This window comes from Melospiza melodia, chromosome 1 (assembly GCF_035770615.1).
Source record: "Melospiza melodia melodia isolate bMelMel2 chromosome 1, bMelMel2.pri, whole genome shotgun sequence".
Lineage (NCBI taxonomy): Eukaryota > Metazoa > Chordata > Aves > Passeriformes > Passerellidae > Melospiza > Melospiza melodia.
Genome location: NC_086194.1, coordinates 154,968,524 through 154,990,036, shown reverse-complemented (window position 1 = coordinate 154,990,036; position 21,513 = coordinate 154,968,524). Strand labels below are relative to the sequence as shown.

The window sequence follows — 21,513 nt, the reverse complement described above, 5'->3', positions numbered from 1 at the left end:
CTTTGAGGAAACCCTGCTGTGACAGGAAATCTAGCAAACTTCACAAACTCCTACATTCATGTTGAATCTCTTGCTTCCGGGATCAACTTCTTCATCACTCAGGTCCACTGATGAATTTATATATTATTCTCAAATGGCATTTTCATTCTACTAGTAATAAAGACATACTGATGAATAGAATGAAAAGAATTTATTTTGGGTGCTTCCATCATTGTGTTTAGACAATGACTATCTTAAATAAATTTGACTTTTAATGGAATTTTTCATTTTGCTAGAAAAGGTCTTCATATTACAAATATTGCAAATACTGTAATAGCCTTACCTATTTATACTCTTTCCTGTATTTTCTTTGTTTCTGTTTTTATTTTTAGTGGGAAAAATAAGCTAGAGACCATTCAGTTCCAACCCTCCTGTCATGAGCAGGGAAACCTTCCACTAGATCAGGCTGCCCAGAGCCCCATCCAGCCTGGCCTTAAACACTTCCAGGGATGGGGAATTCACAGTTCCTCTGGGCAGCCTGTTCTAGCATCTCACCACCTTTTAGAAATCTGAAAGCGTCCTAGAGATCAATGAAATCCCCTCAATAGAATGCACACAGAATTTAATTTATGTGTAAATCTTGTGTTGGCTAAATTTTTGTTTGATAAATTTTTTTACTCTGTACCAGTAAACTACTGAGAGTAATTATAATATCATCTAAATTAGCTCACATTAAACCCACCAAAATAAGGTTAATATTTTCATCAGCATACCATTGTATCTTAACATAGACACAGGACTTTGAGAATTTTTAAACAGCAACATGGTGGTTTGTATATATTTATATATATTTATATATATTTATATATATTTATATATGTATATATATATATATATATATATATATATATATATGTAAGGTTTATGTAAGGTTTTTATATGAACAATTCTTCCTTTACTGTTACTTGGCTTTTTTAAATTCACATTAAGAAAAAGTCAAGATGGATTTGTCCATGGCTTGGGTGTTTTTCATTAAATTGATGATAAAAAGAAGTGGGAATTTTGAATCTTAATTGGCAAAGGGATTAGAAGAAAAAAAAATCATTAAAAGTTCTCTGATCTGAAAAGAAGACAAGTTTTCTAAGAAGTCTGCAGACTTCAAAGAAAAACCTGATCCAAGTGTGCACCATATTTTAAATTGAGACAACTTCATACTGGGGATTGTGTATACAGAGAAAGTGACAGAAAGACAAATCTGCTACTTAGGTCTTACTTTGTTAAAATTTACTCATATGAAATGCTCTGATCTATTGGAGAATCGGCGGCTAGGATCCCACGATTCTATATCCATACAGCTGTATGCCCCCCTAGCTGGAATTCTAAACGTTTCCAGAACAGGGGAATATGATCAGTTCGCAGCAGTGCCTCTTGGCATTGTTGGTGTGGAGATGATTGGGCCCCTGCCATGGAGGGGCAGCCTCCAGATGACAGATTGCAGAGTGTCACAGACATCTTTTCATAAAAATCCTTTCTTTAGGATTTTTCCCCTTTCTGAGAAGCTGTGGCCTCAGCAACAAAATGAAAACAATGGTTATCTGCTGCTGTGGAATGCAACAGGTGCATCTGTGATTAGTCTTAGGTGAATGTTTAAATTTACTGACCACTCACGGCAGAGCTGTTCTTGCTTTCTGCCTGGACACAGAACTTTGTTGATTCTTTCCTTTGCTATTCTTAGCTTAGCAAACTTCTGAGAATTTTTCTCTCTATTCATATTACATTATTAGTAATAATGTAATATATAGTATAAAGTAATAAAACAAGCCTTCTGAACATGAGGTCAAGATTCTCGCCTCTCTCTTCACCCAGCAACCCTTGCAAGCCCTGTAACAGCAGAGGACAGAGCAAAGGGTGCTGGAGAGGACAAGACGGTCAGGCAGCCCAGTCATACTCCTGGGCCTCCCAGCAGAGGGAAGAGTATGCAAGAATTTGCTTAGAGAGGAAGATGATGGCAGGAGTTCATTGCCCCTGGCAAAGCTCAGGAGAGATTGGACATGAGAGTGCAGGCCAGGGCAGAAGTCAAGCCTAGAACTTCCCCTTCACTGAATTACAAGCTCAGCAGGACCCCAGCCTGCAGCAAGAGCAGCGGGCCCCAGCAGGAAGAAGGGACAGTACCAGATACTCCATGTTTGATGGCTCTCAGACCAGAACTTCCACACTCGGAAATGTTGGGACCACATCTCTGCAAGCCACTGTGGCCAGCACTGCCAGCATCACAAGTGATGATTAAAAACAGAAAACAGCTGAGGAGTGACTGTTGATTATATATCTATTTTATTTGCTAACTCTTCCTGAAGCTCAGGCCCTACTACTTTTGCTGCTTCTGCTAGCACTGCTAGCTGGGGCACAGTTAAAAACATTATTTCCTTGTCTTTACTGGATCTTCAGCTTCCTGAATATCCCATTGCCTCATACTAACATAGTTTCAATCTCTAAACTGCATCACAAGAAAGGTGCTCTGTATGATTCTTAGAAAAGGGAAACTAAAAGTATGTTTACAAATTACCATACTACCAACTTTGCATTCTAAACTTCAGAGGCACAACAATATTCAGACCAATATGAGTGTTTGTCTTGCCATATTGAGGGACAGGGAACAGCCCATGCCTGCAACTGCCCTTTCTGACTGCTATACTGAGCTGCTCCAAAACAGCCCCCTCTGGGGCTGGGACAGATTTCTTTTGACCCCAGCTAGTGCTGCTATTTTGAAGCTCTTATCACTACAGTTCTCCTATAATCTGAAATGGCATGATTCAACATCACTAGTGCAAGTTATCTAGCTACTCAACACTGTAACACAAACGTCTCTACCTGCACCTCTCACAGCAAGAGATGAGAAACAGGTATTTCAGAACATGATTCATCCAGTTTGTTTTAGACACCTACTTCAGGATGCAACAAACTTTACCCAGGAAGGCAATATATCTCTCCTATAATTCTAAAGGGACTCCATGAGATTAACTCAGACATAAACATCAACATATGGTCAGATTAATTCCACCCCCTCAAGTCTTCTGGCTTTTGACTTAGGTCTTTCTTTTAAGTCATTGGAAAAACATTAATTATAGAAGTACAGGACATGGACTTAAGTGATATACAGGAAGTACTTATCATAGGCTGACTTGAAGGAGAGACTTAAACCTTAAAAAAAACAAAACAACCAGACAAAAAATATTTGGAACAAAAAATGTTGCACTTTTAACTTATTAGGATTTTTTTTTCTGCTTTCATCTTTTTTCACAACCTAATGTTTTAGCTGTATATGTTCCCAGCTATTGGTGTTACCTGTTCAGCATTTTTTGGAACCCAAACTGTTATGAAGAATTCTAAATATAGATAAAAAAACATTTTGGCCTCAAGAACAAATATTTTGGGCATTTTGAAGTGAAGAATTGTCAGGAAAAGCACAAATTATACTATAGACTTGGGAACACTATTGTAGAAAATCTTTCATTTGTTAATTATATACTATTCTTAAAATTCAGATATAGTATTATCTTATATTTTAGGGTTATCTACATCATTCTACTTTTTCAGAATGCATGAATTTCTGCTTAATAAATAAATATGTAATTAAATATGGAATTACTGCTTAATTCTTGTCTTGTTCTCTCAGGAAACCATGACAATGTCCATATTAATTGGCAACATGATTTTTCACATTTTCCCCCTAAAAAGGCAGGGGAAATTAGATGGCAATGCAGTAATAATATTCTATAGAGCATCTTTGGTATTTCCTAAATCTATCTTGAAGGAAAAGTCTCCATTAAGAGGTCTTAGCAACAAATGGAGACTTGAAGAACCCTGGATTCAATGAGAGTTGGAATGCTAAGCCTGATGCCTGTTTTAAATGACTGAAATGTCACTTTCTGTCTAAAGAGAGAATTTGAGGTTCATAGATCATGCCTCTGTCCTAAACTACTGCTTCTAGGAGACCAGACTGAAAAGAAAATTAAATAATTTCAAGCCATTCATTCATTAGCTGATTTTCTAGTTGTAAACTGCTTTTGAATTATTTGCAATAATAAAGGGAATTTTGTCTCTCTTTTTTTTTTTTTTAACTCAACATGTTTGAGATATGGCTTTTCACAAGCTCTTCAAAGCAAATAATCTTTCAAGAACGTGAAATTCAGTCTCTGGTGTGAAATCTCATAGCTCCTAAGGCAGTTCCTCTATTATTAGCATTAATATTAGTTGGTATCACACATTTTAAAGAAATATTGCCTTATGGTAGGCTGATGGTAAACACTTATAAAAGGCATAGAAAATAAGAATAAAAAGCACTGGAACATGATGGGGTTTTTTTCCTTTTTTCCCCATTCTCTAAAGCTTTCTGAAACATGTAAGTTATATGAAGCTCTCTTAGATTCAGTAATCAAAATCTGTTAAGCTTCTTTCTAAAAGGAGGAAATAATAACGTAGGAGTATTTATTTGTTTGGTTGGGGATTTTTTTTGTGTATGTAGTATTAGGGGGTTTTTTTGTGTGTGAAAGGTTGTGGAGTCATAAAAACAATCATTAAAAGGTTGGCCCACATTTTATGTTTGGATTCATTTAAAATAAATCTATTTGCCTGAAAAAAATGGCTTCCCAATGATCTTTTCTCATATACTGCAGGGGGAAAATGAGAAAGACAATAAGAGAAAATGAAGCCAAAAACTCCAACACGGTTAGCTTCAACTTATTAATCACTACAACAAACATTTTTCAACTCAATTTCCCCATGTAAACTTGGTTCTCCTAATATACTTGTATGAGGGTCTGATTAAATGAATCCATTTTGTCCATTTTGGTAGATAAACTTGACTTCATTGTTGCAAAAACAGTTGTTTGAGACAATGAGATCTTTAGAATAAAAAAAAAAAAAAAGAAAATAAAGAAAAAAAAAAGCAGGGTTTTTTTTTAGTGCTTTTAGGTGCAAATGCTGCCAAAATTGTCTGCAAGGACCCATGCTGCCTTTCAGCTAGATGTTTCCTTGGCAGCAGAGTCGATGTAACAGACAATGTGAACTTTCCTCATTTATTTCCATGCAAAGTCAGCCAGATCCGCTTTAACACTTTTCATTAGCAGTTTAAGATGGGCTGGCTGATCACAAACCGAAGCAGATGGCAAATGCAAGCAAGCAAGCGAGTTCTGCTGGCCCTGGTGTGTGGGAAATAACCTCCAGTTGCAGTTTGAATGGATAGCTGAGTTTGCAGCTTCCCTAACTACTCCTCAAAGGATTGCAAAGATCTGTGTTTACCTACGCCACCATGGAAGCAATATGCAACTCGGTGGCTCGAGCTCTGCTACCTTTTTGGTTTGCAGCCTGCATCAGGACTGTCTCTAGCAATTATGCTACACTTTAAATATCACCTTGTTTCTATAGACATGAAAAGCATGATGTAAGATGTGCATCTTGGTCTACAATCCCACTGCTTTAATTAAGAATATCACGGAGTCAATTCTCTTAACATATTCCTCAGCCTCTCTTTCAGTTTGCATAATAAGGCATATAGAAATGCTAGGCCAAGAAGGAAGCTGAGAATAAGATATTACACACTGAGAGCCCTGGGGATGTATTAAAAGCATCCAGTCAACATGGGGCTGGATTCATCCACAAGACTGCTTTCACTGACTGCCAGTTTTAAACAGATTTCCCTTTTAAAAACATGCAAATGAAGTGCTTTCCTCAAAGCCATAAGGGTGTTCCACGAAAGCAAAATCGTCCCCAAAAATTATAAAAATGAGGTGGGTACTTTGCCAACAGTTACCATTTTCCATCATCTGGCTTCCAGCTGGTAGATGGGGTCCAGCAGACAGATCCTCTTCTATCTACATTGTCCTATGTCCAATGACTGAGTCCTCACCAGCAGCCAGGGCCATTTATGATTTTTTATGACCATTTCCCATCTCCTCAATAGCTGATAGGGATTTTTCAGTTCTCCGGTGCAGCTTTGCATGCCATGATAATATTTTCAAGGATACTTTTTATGCATCAGAAGCTGGATATCTGAGAGTTAAGATTTTAGGTATGATCTTGGAGTGACTGGATGTGGGACAGGTGCACATCAGCAAGTATAATCCAGGAAGGTTTAGAAAGTTTGGGGACAGAGGATGTGCTAGCTGCACAAAATGCACTTACTGATAAGAGAAGGACTGGTTTCTTTTTAAATACTGAAAATGTTGTGGTTTAGTGACAGAAAGTATTATTTGTGTTAATTGATTTCTGAATTAAAATGGATTTCAGGGAAAATGAAGAAATTTAAAGAAGCAATGATTATTCAATATGCCTGCAACTTGCAAAGCTCCTTGAAATATTGTCCTGGTATCTTTATCATTGTGTAATATTATAAATGCAACAGTTGGGTTTTGTCATCTTTTACAATATTGCTAATTCTCCCATTTTGCACTCAAATAGTTTCAATTAAAAATTGAAGTTGTACTTTCTTAACCTTATAATTGTATATAAACAAGGCTGCAATTCCACAGTCTCAGTCTCTTTATCCTGTAAACAAGATATGACAGAGGCCCATAAAATATGAATGGAATAGATAAAATTACTAGAAAATTACTTCCTTACAATATGGGCATCCATCTGTCTAAAAAAAAATCAGAAAGAAGAAGTCTTTCACGTCTGCTTAAACTACAGGACATATTGTCACAGGATGTTGTGGATACCAAATGCTTACGAGAGTTCAAAAAGAGATTACACCGATTAATGAAAGGAAATCCCTCACAGGCTACTAAACACAAAAATATGGCCTGTGCCTCAGAAATTCAATGAGCCACAGATTACTGGAAGCTAAGAGGGAATATGCTGGGGTTTTACTGCCATATGTTTACCCTGCTCTTATTCTCTTCTTTAGGTATCTGTTAATAGCTAGTAACTGGAAATAGGATATTTTGTAGGATAATCTTTGATCTGAACCCGCTTTTGCAATTCTCTATTTACAAGCACATACACAAGTACTATAAAATAAAAATTCAAATAAGATATTAATCTTCTACATAGTTATCGTAGAACAGAACTAGAAAATAAGCATTTGACAACTGGAAGGTCACACTGCTTGGTTACAGATCGAATCTGATGTGGATAATTGCTTATTAAAAAACATACATAATCAATTAAGAGCACTATGCTTTCTGAAATTAAAGCCATGTTAACATTGTAATACAGAGTTTCCTTTGATCTGAAATGCTTGGCTTCCTTTATTCCAAGCCACAGCATGAGCACTGTTCAAGACACAGAGCTCCCTTAGGAGATGGTTTTCACAACTCTACTGATTCATACTTCCAATAGCATTTATCTCCTGCACTGTGTCAACCACACTGGCAGCCAAAAGAAATTTACTACAAGTTGATCTATGCAGTTCAGAGATCAGGATTTTCATAAATTTTTCTTGGCTGCCAGCACAGTGCCCACAGCAGAATCTACACACTAACTGGAGTCCAAGTACATTACACGAGACACTGCATTTGCATCAGCTCCAAGAAGCTTTTACTTGGCAACCTACAAACAGCATGGTACAAAGTGACAGGTTTCTTTGCTTGTTTTCTAGTTATTGCCTGAAAACTTGAATAATTTTTTGAATGCTGGAGGATTAACAAAAGAAATAAACAAAACTGAATTACTGAATTTTTAAGTTTGTTTTCCCAAAGACAGAGCTTTATGTATACAAAAGTTACAAATATCCCACATGTATGTAAGTAGGCAGCAGTAATATTCTCCTTACATGTCCTTGTACACTAAAATCATCTATTACTTCTATAAGGTAGTTTCACTTCTTATTATTTATCATATGTTCTTTGATGGAAGACCTATTTTCTGCAGAATTTCAGTATGGTACACTATCTACCCTGATAAATTTTCTACAGAGGTAAAAAATAATGTATTTCAGTTTGACTTCTGTTTCTCTTGCTGATATGAAGATAACAGTATCAAATTACCACTACTGATCTACAGTGTTCATCTACACTTAGTTTTTTGCCAAATATTTTCTGCTGCTGGAAGACACAGTTCTGTGGTCACATTTTATCCAGTAATTGGTACATTACATATCATGTCTAATGTGCTTGAAAACTAAGCTCCCAAGAAATCCTTGTTTTCCCCAAGCACTTCTTCTAAATCTTGCCCTTTTTTAAAAAGCTGCACTAGTGCAAGTAGGTCAATCTTAAATTAATCTAGTTAAATGTAGTGCACTCTCAATTTAAACTGGTTTAACAATCCCTTAAATAGGTTTAGATGTATTCAGTAATATCCCAGAAAAAAATAACTGCTTTAAAAAAGGCTTAAACTAACTTAAGTACATGTAGACAGACAAATGTGAAATCAGTTTTGATGAACCAGTGCAATAAGGCTAATAAGATGGCCCTTTCAGTTCTGGTGCAGAAAAACAGGATGTAAGACAGGATTTTTCTTCAAGCTACTAGAAAATTTACAGAGACAGTACCTATCTGAGATGCTCCTTGGCCTCCTCCCTTGGGAACTTGAAAAGTAGTTGTGCAAAATGGGAAACTAGAAGACGACAACTGACTGAAAGAAGAAGACAGTCCAATACACACACTTTGCATAAAATGTTGAAAGAATAGCATTCCCTTTCCTTATTAAATAAAAAGAAAGAAAGAAAAAAAAAGAAAATAAATGTGCACCATATTTTATCCTCCATATATCATTCACTGGCAAAAGAAATTCTGTCCTTGTTTCCACTGCTTCCCTGTGATGCTAAGTCTATTGTCCTTCTTTCTGGCAATATTTCTAGGATCACCTGCAGCCCCATGGATGGAAATTCAGAGAAAAGCCCTCCACAGCTCAGCTGGAGTTGAGGTACTGGCTGTACTCTGCTTACAGGGTATTATGAAAGCAAAGAAATATATCCTTGTAGAAAGCCTGCAAGTGTAAAATTGTATGACAGGAGGTTTTTTCCTGAGTGACAGGCCCATTAGTCTCTACTCCTACAAAAACCTCATTCATTCTTCAGGATGAGGGAGGAGTCAAAGCACAAATCTCTTCAAAGAACACGATTGATAAGAACATACCATTGAAGTGAGAATAAAGGAAAGCAGCAATGAGCTTTGGAGATTATGTATTTCTATTGCAACTGTCTTTGGAGTCTAGAGTATGATTAAACAAAAGAAAATACAAGAAAATTGACAAAATGTGATAAGAAAAAACCCCATCAAATCAACCAAAAACCAGAAGTATGAAGACACTACAATTAAGTAGTCAGAATAAATTGCTGCAGTAATTAACTATACTCAGAATACTGATTTTGTATATGATTCCTTATTTGGAATGAAAACTACTTTATAAAGACAACACTTTATGAAAGCATTCCATTAAGTTGCCTGTCTTTTCTGAGGTAGATGGCATATAAACTGTTTTCATTAGAACAGTACAAGGTGAAGAATGAGGCTAGGGATTTTCAAAAGGACCTTATTTTTGCATTCTTGCTGCTAAGTAAACAAGTTTCTCTGTGTTTTTGAATCTCTCTGGGATACTGGAATAGGAGTCAGAGAAAATCAGCCCCTTGGGGTGAGGGTTAGTTTAAAAATAAAAATAAATCATCAAATCTTTTTCCCATTCTATTGGATTTCCAATAATGCTACAAGAAGGTGTCTATTGGACTATTGGAACAATGAATCTTAAAACTGACACTCACCTGGGAAAAATGACTCATAGCTAAGATCACATATATATTTTTCAACCTTCTGCTTTTCAGTGTTCTGAGACTCAGCTCAAAATTATAGGAAGCCTAAGAGAGCTGTAAGTCTTTCTTTCCTGTCAATCACAAACAGTGTGCTTGTCTTTTTTTCCCCCTGGAAATTTTTCACAGGCACAAAAAAACCCCAAAAACCAAACAAACAAAAAAACCCCAAACAAAAAAAAAAAAAAACAACAACAGAACAAAACAAATTAAAAACCCCAAACCAAACCCAAAAACAAAACAACAACCAAAAAAAAAACCCCCAACAACAACAACAACCACCACAATAAAACACCCAAACAAAACCAAAAAAAACCCAAAACCTGCATGATCCTCCAGAATTCCTAGATATAAGCTAATTAGTAAGACAATGAGGAAACCTAGCCTACCTAATAACTAAAAGTCACCAATCAGACAAACAGATGCCCTGCATTTTCAGAAGAAATGCACATCTATTGATCTTTCTAGGGTTACAATGATGGGCAGTTTTCTCTGGACAACAACTATGACCTATGATACAGTTCTTACCATATCAACAATGAAACCAACAGTTGCCAAAATTCTTCAAAGAACTTGCATTGGTAAGATATTTCTATTAATTATCATGTATTTTCAAAAAGTCTTCAATTTTTTACATTTAATATTCCATTGTATCAGGAATGTCTCTCAAAAAAGTTTATATAAGCACATAAAAGTACATAAGATATTAAATTTTCAGAAAAATTTCCAATCATAACTCTTAAACATTTGTGATACAGATAGTAAACCTTTTTACTATAAAAGTTCAAAGTTCTAAGATATATAAAATCACAATTTTAGTAATAGCATCAATTTACTTTCCCTTGATTTTTTTCATCACATTATTTTAAAATACATTAATACAAGCAATAGCTTTTGAAAACTGTTCTACAAAACACAAACCTCAAAAGCCCTATAAAGAAATAAGTGCCATTAGGCAATATGAAAATTGCTCAAGTTAAAGAAGAATGAGACAGCCAGAAGTTCATTCACTTTCACACAAGGTGTGGAACTGCTCCAAAAGAGTTATCCCAATTAAACTGACATCCTGACTTCAACTTACACATGCCTGTAGATTTTCCTGAATGCTTCAAACAAGAGCTCCAAAACCACTGAACACTATGTGCAGTGCTGGTCTCTAACCAACATAAAAACCAGACACACAAAATCACCTTCATTTACCCTCACAGTGCTATGTCTGACTATGTACCCAAACTGCACAAACAGAGGACTCCCACCAGTGCTCCTTTGAGCTAAACGTGTGAAGAAGGCAAATATGAGCTGTGCAATACCACAGTTTTTTTGATCCAGTAAGAATTTAGGGCTTATTTCACAAAAATGAAGCGTCTTGAACACATTGCACAACTGAGGGCTTTTACAGTACCTTACACACCTCTTGCTTCAATTGACTCCAGCAGAGCAGAAGTATTGCACCAATGAAATAGTCACAACACCATATTTATACTCCTAAAATGCTAAATTAAGGTTTTGTTGCAGACCCCAGGCTACAAATACTGCAACATAAAAAGCTCTGAGTTTTTCTTGGAGGATCTCAGATGAGAAGGGGAAAGAAAAGGAATTAGATAAAGCCTCTCATTATTCATAAATTCAGTGTAGCATTGAAATACAACAGTTTTCCACTTCTTGCCATCTCTATAGTCTTTTGAATGCCAGAAACATCCTATTTGTGTGTCTCTGAAGACGTCTCAAACTTCATGTAACTGGCTTAGAGGGGTCTACTAGGACAACTGAAGCTGCTTGGAAACAAAACCTGCCACAGCATCAAACACAGAATATGTCTACAGAAAAACTCTTCTTTGATACAGTTTTGGAGAGATGCAAAATTAGACTTAGCTTTTAATCAGCATTCACAGATAATAACAGTAATTTAGTCACATCACCTTAGAGCTTGGCAATGGCCAGATTTTAGTCATGAAGAATAAAGGGTATATTTAGTCTTTATTTGGTAAATGATAGGTGTGCAAACTGCACTGGGCAGTCATTCATTTGACTGTGGGGAATGTACAACTTAATTAGATTTGACATGTTAAAATCAACAATTCCAAAAGACATTCAAAAGTTTTTGGGAAACACCAATTCCGCTCTTGGAATGGCATCTTTAAGATTTGCCTTTAAATCCTGCCCTTGCATCATCAAAGATGCAAACTGAAGACTAGGTTTTATGTCCATTAGTATTCACAGAATTGGGGGATAGCTGAAGTAGTTCCTTTATCACTGTTAAATATTCCATATTTCACCTAAAGCTAAATAAGTTTGACATGTTAAAGTATGCAAAACTAAAGTAGTTTAGGTAAATATACACCAGTACAATGTTTGAATGATCATGAAGTTTCCTAACAAGAATTCAATGTTTTTCAAGCAAAACATGTTTTCATACTGTATTACAATCAGGCAGATACTTTTCTGCCTTGGATTCAAAGAGACAGATCAACCAAATATATTTCTAAAGTAATGTTAACCAAGGAAAGAAAACCATGTGACTTTAGGAACAGGGGAACAGGGAAGTAGTTCTATTAGCTGAAAATTCATGCCACTCATCTATTTTGTTTAAAATTAAATCTTCTCTTACCATCATGATTGGGGTTTCCCAAAGTCCATGGCTCATCTGAGTCAAAATGAGTGTCTCCCCCGATTCCTGGGCCAGGAAAATATGCATGAGCTAAAAATCCTCCCTCCCCATCAAAGGGAGAACTGTCTCCATGAAAACCTGATGCAAAAATGATTGTAATATCCACGTCTCTCTTGCCATTTTCTAATTCAATGTAAGGAACTTCTTCAAATGTTAGAGGGGTTACATTCTGCCACACATCGAAGGCACGGCGAATGGCTTTACGGGTTTCAGCATCACCTACTTTTGGAGTGACGTTCTTTATGCTGAAAGAAACAGAGAAACATTACACAGATTAAATTCAACAGAGTGGTAAGTGACACTGCTAATATCCATTTTCCCCTAATTATTCTATGCTCTGTGCCTTTAATAAGACATGCTATACAGGCATTATATACTTTAGGAAGAGTAGTTTTAAACAAGCTGGTGCAAAATTATGGTGTCGATTTGTATAGTCCTTTAAGCTAGAACTTATTATGGTAGCTGGCTTACTCCCAGCAGTACAAAAAGTCTTATATTTAGAAGATTTAAAATATATTAAAATGAAAAATTCTTAACAGTGGGATAACCAGATTAATCAACCACTGACTGTTTACCTCCTGGACCACAATTAGAATCCATCAGAGCTAAAGAATGTCATGTTCTTTCTGATCAAAAGAAAAATCAGAAATGAAAATTAGTGAAATGAAATTTTTACTTATTTGTGAGTTCATTTACAAAAGCAGAACTCCATACTGTGACCACCAACCAGTATTCACAAAGCCTTGTTGCATTTGCAACTGGATAAATTCCTTATCAGAAACAAAGCCTTTTGACTTCAGTACAGGCTAAGATGTAGTTTGATGATCTGATTACATCTGTAAATCTTGCATAACACTGCAGAATCCATCAGAGAAATAATTTTATAGAAGACAATTATGTGCTAACTCAGGAATATATATTAAAGAGAAATTTCAGTCTTCACCACTTCTTCAAGTTACACATATATGAAAAGGCAAAAAAATATAAGAATTGAAGATTACTGTCATAGTTAGTAAATTATAGTGAAAATATCTTTAAAAAAATCTTTATTTTCATTATTGAATTCAAGAAATGAATGTCAATAATCAATTTAAGACCTATCCAATTTTCTGCATCATTTCTACTGGATTCATATGGGCAGCAAAAACTCTTTAAGGTTTGTGTCTTCTCTGAAACTGCTGCAATAAGATTTTCTTTGTTCATTTTACATGTGCTTGACTGAACATTCAGCACAAATTTCAGAAATTACATAATTCTAGAGTATATGTAATATTTTTCCCAGTTTACACAGCATGGGACATTAAAGGAGAACAAATATACTTTTATGAATAAACTTTGAATGATTGATTTGTTTGGTACATTAAATGTGCTTGATTATATGGTATTTATGTTTATATAAATGGAAACAAATCTTTCAAGCGTAATTTTATAGATTTTACTTCATATATACATTTTGTTCATGCCTTTATGTAGAAAACATAAAGATACATATTTGGACTTCCACTCAAAATTATTTGAATGTATTGAGTCCAATAGTGCTATCTAACCAAAGCATATTTTTTTAACTGATATGTATGTTCCAAAGAGATATCAAGAGAAACCATAAGACAATACATTGTAGAGAATCCACTGTTTTCCTTAATCTTTTGTTCCAAAGGTGATTTAACCAATCAATTCATAATTGTACCTATTCTATTAATTGCCTGGCTTATATTATTGGTTCTCATTCTATTTTTCTTTGTCACATACATGAGCTTCAAAATTTTCCCCCTATACACAAAGACATTTAAAAGACATTTCTGCACTGCAAAGCCATTATCTTTTTGTTGTCTCTAAGCAATCAAAATTTTGAACTCTTTAAATCTCAGGTTATAAGATATTTTCTCCAGTCAAATGAATATTTTCTAGTGATTTTTATTCAACTTAACCAATTTCTAATGCTCTTTTAAAACTGGCTCGGTCAGACCTAAAAAGTACTGCAGTACTGATCTTGCTGTCAGAGAGAAAATACCCTCTGATCTGTAGGCATGACCTTACTCTATATGATGTAAATGTCATGTGATTTAAAGTGTTTCTATCATGCCCTTTCATAATTATTTGGTCATCAGTAAATTTATGGTCAGTGTTGCATTGCATTTTTTGTGATTAAAAACATATTGGACACACTGTACCAACAATCAGCCCTTGCAGAACCCTTCTCTGAAAGCTCCTGCCTTTGAGACTTAGGTTTTTTTGAGATGCTTTAATTAGCAAGTTCATAAAATGCCATCTGTGCCCCCTGAGAAAGTACAGCATTTTGGAACGTGTCCTGTGACACAAAATCAAAACCACATCACAGTGGCACACTTATACTGCCACCACCAAAGACTTCCCTGTTGCTATGCTAAGAATATCCCTTACAAAGGTGGCAGATGTGCTCCCAGTCAGTCCTGCTGTGTGCTTCCTAAGGCACGTGAATTGCCTGAAGCAGAGCTCTGTAAAGGATTAGAGCCTCTGCTATTTGCCATGTATAAGAAATATGGCAAATGAATCAACAGGCTCCCATAGAAAATAGAGCATGTCTAGAAAAACTGAAATATTGATATAGAAAAAGTTCATCTGAAATAAACAGCTAAGGCTTTGGGGGATTTTTATCTATTTGTTTCCTTGTTAGACTTTTTTTTTTTTCTTTGGTATTTAGGAATCTTAGTAATTAGTCAAAGTCCCATTTTGGTATTAAGTAAACAGAAGGACCTTCTGCTATTATATGTGAAATGAGGAAATGGATAAAAATGGATTGGAATTTTGTATTAGTGTTAACTTGAGTAATGATTAGTCTGAAAGGGTTTGACTCAAATATTAAAACTCATGATTTTACATTTTCTTGCTTTTCCAGCACATTGAATTAAGTTTTAATCAGATTACAAATGAGGAATTGAACCATTGGGCTAGTTTCACACTCCCAAGATAGAGTAGCCTACCTTTGATAGCAGATATTTTCCATGGGACCAGCTATTGACTTAATTTTGAAATAGCATTCTACATCTGCAGATTCATTGTAAAGTAATATCTTTTTTTCAAAGCATATTTTCTGTACTAAAAGCAGAGAGATTAAAACCAGAGTGTAGCTTGAAAGAGAAATTACATAAATCAGCAGTTATTCCTACACAAGAGTATTTACAGGAAACAACTGTCCATTTTTAATGTGTTAAACACAATCCAGGTTCAATCCTAAAAGAGCTACACCAGCATTGAAATTGTCTTGCTGGGAACTTTGCTTAAAATAATTCACCAGTGCAGATATCTGAAACCGAAGTTATGTTACATTTATTTAATGTTGTTTACCATACAAACTCTAAGGGGGAATTAAAATAAAATCAATCCATAAAGACAATCTGTCAATTAACAGAGATACTAGGATTCATCTTTTAGAAGTCTTCAGTTTAGACCTATGATTGCAATAGCAAATAATGTCTCATATGAAGCCTTTCCACAACTTAAATCCAGCAATCACCTGAAATAGTGATAACTCCCACAGGAATAAAACAAAAAAGACAGGAATTTGTTATCTTACACTCACCATGTCCAGATAATGGAACTCAAATAGAAGTAAGTGTAGGACGCAACAACGCAGAACCACTCTTATTGCAAATGTGAAAGTATAGCAAGACAAAGCCCTTCATAATAAAAATCCATCTTTTTTCAAAGTATTGCTTTCCTAGCCTCAATGTCTAGTGATCGTTTCAAAGCAAAGTTCAAATGAGAGAAAGATCCAAAGCTGACCTTGACCATACTGGCAGTGCAACTTTACAAAGAGGTTAAAGATCCTATAATTACTAAAAAAAAGGCAATTTATAAGATGAAACATTTATTTTCATGACTTTTTTTCTGAACTAATAAACTGAGTGGTACTTTTTATAAATTTTGAGAGCTGTTATTTTTAGACAACCACAGCCATGTATCAATCGATTATGCTTTTTTGTGGTTATCATTGGTTTTGCATGATTTTCAACCTGATAGTTGCATCAAGCATTATAACTTTAAAATACATGTCTTCCACAAGAACAATTAGATTTTATCACTGATATGCACTTTTCACATTCATGTACTATTTCTACAGCTGCCTGAAGAGTCTTGTTTTGAGAGTGTTATTCTAGAATCCTGAGTCCTATTGATTTCAGAAAAGCTTTGGGTTTTCCTTCCCTTCCCACTCCTTTCCCATAATATCCTAAAAGAAAAACTATACATGTTTTACTGACATATTTTTGGCTGCATCAGCTTCAGGAGCCTTGCAAGATTGTCAGGATATACCTCACTTGACTGTGTAAAATCAGTAATTTGAAATTTAAATAGATGAAAGAGCAGGAGTTTCAACTGAGTAAGTAAAAAGATGCAGTCAATAATCTGTTTGAAGTAAGCTAGTTAAGATCTGTTCCTGATATGAAACTGTTCAAATAAAATGAATTGAAACATACATTAAATTTGAATAAGTTGTTCACACAACCTTTTTATTGTCATTGATGTAAATCAAACCTAAACTGAAGCAAAACTTTGGAGGTTTGTTTGTTGCTTTCATGATATTTTGGGTTGGTGGGTTGGTTTGGTTTTTTTGGTTGCTTGGTTGGTTGTTAATTACACTATAACTTTTATTGAAAGCAATAAACTACCTCTGGCCAGAAACATATTTCACTTTGCACCATAATTTCTCTAGAAATTGGTTTCTATGGAGTTGCTTCACTAATCTCTCACTCATGTAAGGTTTTTTAGCTTCAACTTTTTTCCAGTTTCAGTTTGCTGACTCTTTGTAGCTATAGACTAAGAGTGCTATCTTGGTTCACATAGCTCTTGTTCACATTGATTAAACCTAATCCAGAATTACTACTTTTGATTTTCTGTGGGTTTGATTTTCAACCTACTGCTGCCATGATTGAAAGAACTTATAATTATCTTGTCTCTTCATTTTCATGGAAAACATTCTCCTGAACATTCACTAAAAGAAGATGAAATGTGAATGAGATTTCTGACACAAAACCCCAAGAATAGTGAAATACTTGATGGCCAAAAGTCTTTATAGGAAAGCTATTTTAAGAAATCTGATGTCATAATATGCTACTAGGAAATCTAAAATCAATAGCATGCAACATAAACATGGAATGTTCTAAATATTACTTTTTATTAATACATTCAAAAATTTTGCTATGAATCAACAGTATTTTCAAAGTTTTTTCTTAATCCAGTATTTCCTTATTTTTTAGAGTGGATTTCAAATATCCAAAAAGAAATTCTCTCTCCATATTCTACACAATGTGGACCATTTAGACTATAGAAATTTCATAGTCTATTGCTAACAAGCTAGATAAGACTTTTCATTGCCTACTGAAGCTCCCAGCTAGCATTCATTCTTTATCTGAACAGCATAAACTTAGACCTGTTCAAATCTTTCATTTTCTTTCAGAAATGAAATCTAGGATATATCTAATTTGTAAAAGAAAAATGACAATTACCTGGGGCTTGACTCATTGTCCACTGAAGTCAAGAAAAAGATGAAATTATTTATAGTGGGTTTGGGATGAAGCTATTGACTATCTACAGCTAAGTTTCCTGCACCAATTAAATTATTACATATTGCTCATTGATTAAATTTGGTTTTTTTCCATACATAAGCAAGAAAAAACAAATCAGAATAGCTTTTCAATTATTATTTTATTTTAAATTGTTACAAGTTCTAACTCATGGTTATAAATCAAGACAAATCTTTTATTTGTACAGAATATTCTCCAATTTTACTTGCAAAAGTATTTTGCAGATAGAATAATCTGGGCAGTTGAGAAATGACTGACTGTTGGAGTTCAAATTATTAATATTATGCACAGAATTCTGATGAGGAGTGTTTCATATTCAATATTTCTCTGTCTAAATTTGACATATAAACATTTATGCTCAATTTTTTAGAAGTGATAACTTTATTGTTTCACATTGTTGCTCCTTCTTTAAAGTACTAGATTATTTACTTTTCTAGCAAAATAGAAGGTGACTATATTTTTGAGAATCATATGTGCTTTCATAAATACCCCCTTAAATATTTTTTTTTAAAAATTTAATTTTTAAAAATCCATTCATAGCTTTCTTAAATTTCTTCTCTGATTCTGTACAATACTCAGAGATCGTTGTGTAACCTCACACAGCCTAAAATACTAAGGAAAGATTAAGACTAAATCAATAAGATCTTTGTAGCTTTTTCTGTAATGGAGTCATAATTTTCTTGTACCCCAGATCTTCTCTTTCACCCCTACACTCTTCTGTCTGGCAAAAGTTTCAAATACTTTCTGTTTATTTGTAAAAGTGGTGTTATTCTACAGCATGCATACTAATAGTGTTCACAGGGTTTATCAGCATGAACTATACCAGGCAGAAAAATACTGTAAACTGGGTAATTTCACCAGAAACAGAAATTCTAACAAACATCACACATTAGTTCAAATGAGAAGAAAGATGCATTCCCTGAGGGAGAGCAAGCATAATTAATGCAGCCCATTGCAGTCCATGCTGATGTTTCCAGTGCTGGAAATCTGTATTTTGGTTCTGTATTTTCTGTCTGTAAACACATTACATTCTAAGAATAAATATCACCTAAGTCCAAAATTTAATATGTTGTGAAAAGGACATAATAAATGTTCAAAATGTAATATGGGGAAAAAATACATTATGAATGCAACTTCTAATTATAATTGTAATTTTAAGTGGCTTCTTTGAAACTCCATCTTGAAATATTGCAGAACTGTTTCAGATGGAAAAACTACACATGGAAAATATGGAAATGTTCCAGGACAAGGAATGGTGGAGCTTGCTTTTGGGAGTATTTGTTGTATGGTTTTGGTTTTGGTTTCCAAAAAACTGTAAGCTGTAGCATGTAGTGAAAAGAAGGAGAAATTGCTCTTTGTGTGGAGGAATTTGTAAACTGGCTTAGCAAGCACACTTCAGACTGCAAGGTTCAACTGGCCAGGAAGACACAGAATGCAGCTGGAAACCTGCAGGTTATAAAGCGACTGAGGAGTGGCACAGAAAAATGGAGAAATGAAATTAGAGATATGACTAAAATTTTAGGAAACAAAGCAGGTTAAAATGTCATTAATTTAACATGTCATAAGTCTGTAAGCAGGGAATTGGTGAGAAGTGTGAAAAGAATCTTAGTTCTTTTTTTTTTTTTTTTCCTTTTGGTCTTTATTTGCTTTGGGTTATTTTCCAATTCAAAAAGATAATATAACATTTTTTTTTATTCTAATCAAATTTATGGTTTCTATTTTAAATGTATTTTGTACTGTAATTCACTGCCAAAAATATTACAGAGTTATTCACTTCAAAGCTCTGTGGACTGGAGGTCTTATCAAAGTGAGAGAGAGAGGAGGCAAGAGATAAAGAACTGCTATAAATTCTTCAAAGTGAGAAAGATTACTAGATAGTTGTCACTTAGTTTAATACCGGACACCTTCATTTGTTATTTGGATTAATGTCTTGGTTGACAGTCCAGAAGATATACAAGGGGTAGGATTTAGACTATTGTAAAAAATCCTGTAATGAAATAGGGAATCAGACTCTGTAAAAATCATAGTGGTAGGAAAGCACACATATGAGTAGATGCCTCCTAAGTGTGCACACACTGCATTTAAGTTCTAAAATGCAAATAGATATAAAGTGCTGTGGGTGGGCATTTTTATTCTAACCAACTATAAATTACATTTACATTAACAATAAAGGACTTCAGCCAAAGCAACATACCAACCCAAAATTGTCTATTGCTTGATGTTATATCAGAATGTAATGTCTTAAACTAGACTTCTCTAATTCAGTTATAAACCACAGTAGTGACATAGGGTTACTAATGAAGCTATATGTTCACCACAGTATGAAGAACAGTCTGTATGACAATTAAGGCTTTTGAGCTTTAATTCTTGCATGGGTTCATGAATAATGGCACCAGATAATGAATTTGAAAACTATTTTGTCCCCCAGAACTTATCCCTGTTAGATATTACAGGAATCCATGATGAGGCTGTGTAAATTTTCCAACAGTTTGTATTGGAATCCTTCGTTTGCTGACAGATTATGGACTTTATATTATATACATGATGACACTTTCTCTGGTTGACAGAGCTCTAGTGAGTATATCGTGAAAGTTTCCATCTAACTTTCCCTTCAAGGCCTCAGTTTTGACAGCAGACACGCTGTGCTAACTATGTACCAGACTCAGGAGTTATACAGATGCACATACTCCTATGTCCATCATCACCTAGGCTGGAAATGGTTGGGTCACTGACCCGTCAAATTATAATCAAATTAATTGGTACTTAGAACAGACCCATAGGCACCTACATTTTGCACAGATTGACTCCTTTCAATACCCTATTTTACATATTTAAATTATAAATCTGAGTTTCATTACATACTCCTAGATTCAGAGCATTATTCCCTGAGCAGTTGCCAAGTTGAAAGGTAACCCTAAGGAAGTACTAGGTGTTTAATTTATGCTGTAAGCTTTGTAGAATTTACTGGCTACCAAATACATGCAATTTTAATCCAAGAAAAAAACTTGGTTCTTATGCAGCACATACATACTTATAGGACGTATCCATTGTAACACTTTAATATTATGCAGTAATAATAAAATTCTCAAAGTATTGAAAAACGTTCAGGAATTTATATTTACTTTAGGTGGAAGGTCACCACTGTTAGTGACATTTGTATGCCTGTAGGAATATCTTTGGTACCTGTAAGTGATATGTTTGTGTTGCCATTTCTGTCCTGTTAACGCGTAGCGTTTCCGACGAACGTTAAATTTGGAGCTACCTCTTGTTTGGTCAGGCACACCACATCGAGGTTTCTTCATCCAGCTGCAAGAAACAGCACCACACAGTTAAAGCAACATGGAAGAAAAATCATAGCCACTGCATCCCTAATAAAAACATGTAATTATCGGTATATATAATTTTATAGAACATAATAAACTAATAAATATAAAAGACTGTTGGCATTCTTTTAATTCAAGATACTGAAATTGCTACCTTTTTGATACTACCAAGTTCTTCTATCTTACTCTTTTTCCACACAATGAGAAGTATCTCATTGCAACTGTAAACTCCTAATGGAG

At 34.8% G+C, this 21,513-nt stretch overlaps 1 protein-coding gene across 1 annotated transcript in view; it reads right to left on the bottom strand.

Moving 5' to 3' along the window:
• The window catches only part of MMP16 (matrix metallopeptidase 16), a 163,078-nt gene that overhangs the window by 49,976 nt on the left and 91,589 nt on the right, over positions 1–21,513 (bottom strand). The window contains exons 3-4 of the mRNA XM_063172821.1: positions 21,134–21,256; positions 12,330–12,634 (exon numbers count right to left, since the gene is read on the bottom strand). Coding sequence (XP_063028891.1) covers positions 12,330–12,634; positions 21,134–21,256 — 428 coding nt within the window. The remainder of the gene's footprint in view (positions 1–12,329; positions 12,635–21,133; positions 21,257–21,513) is intronic.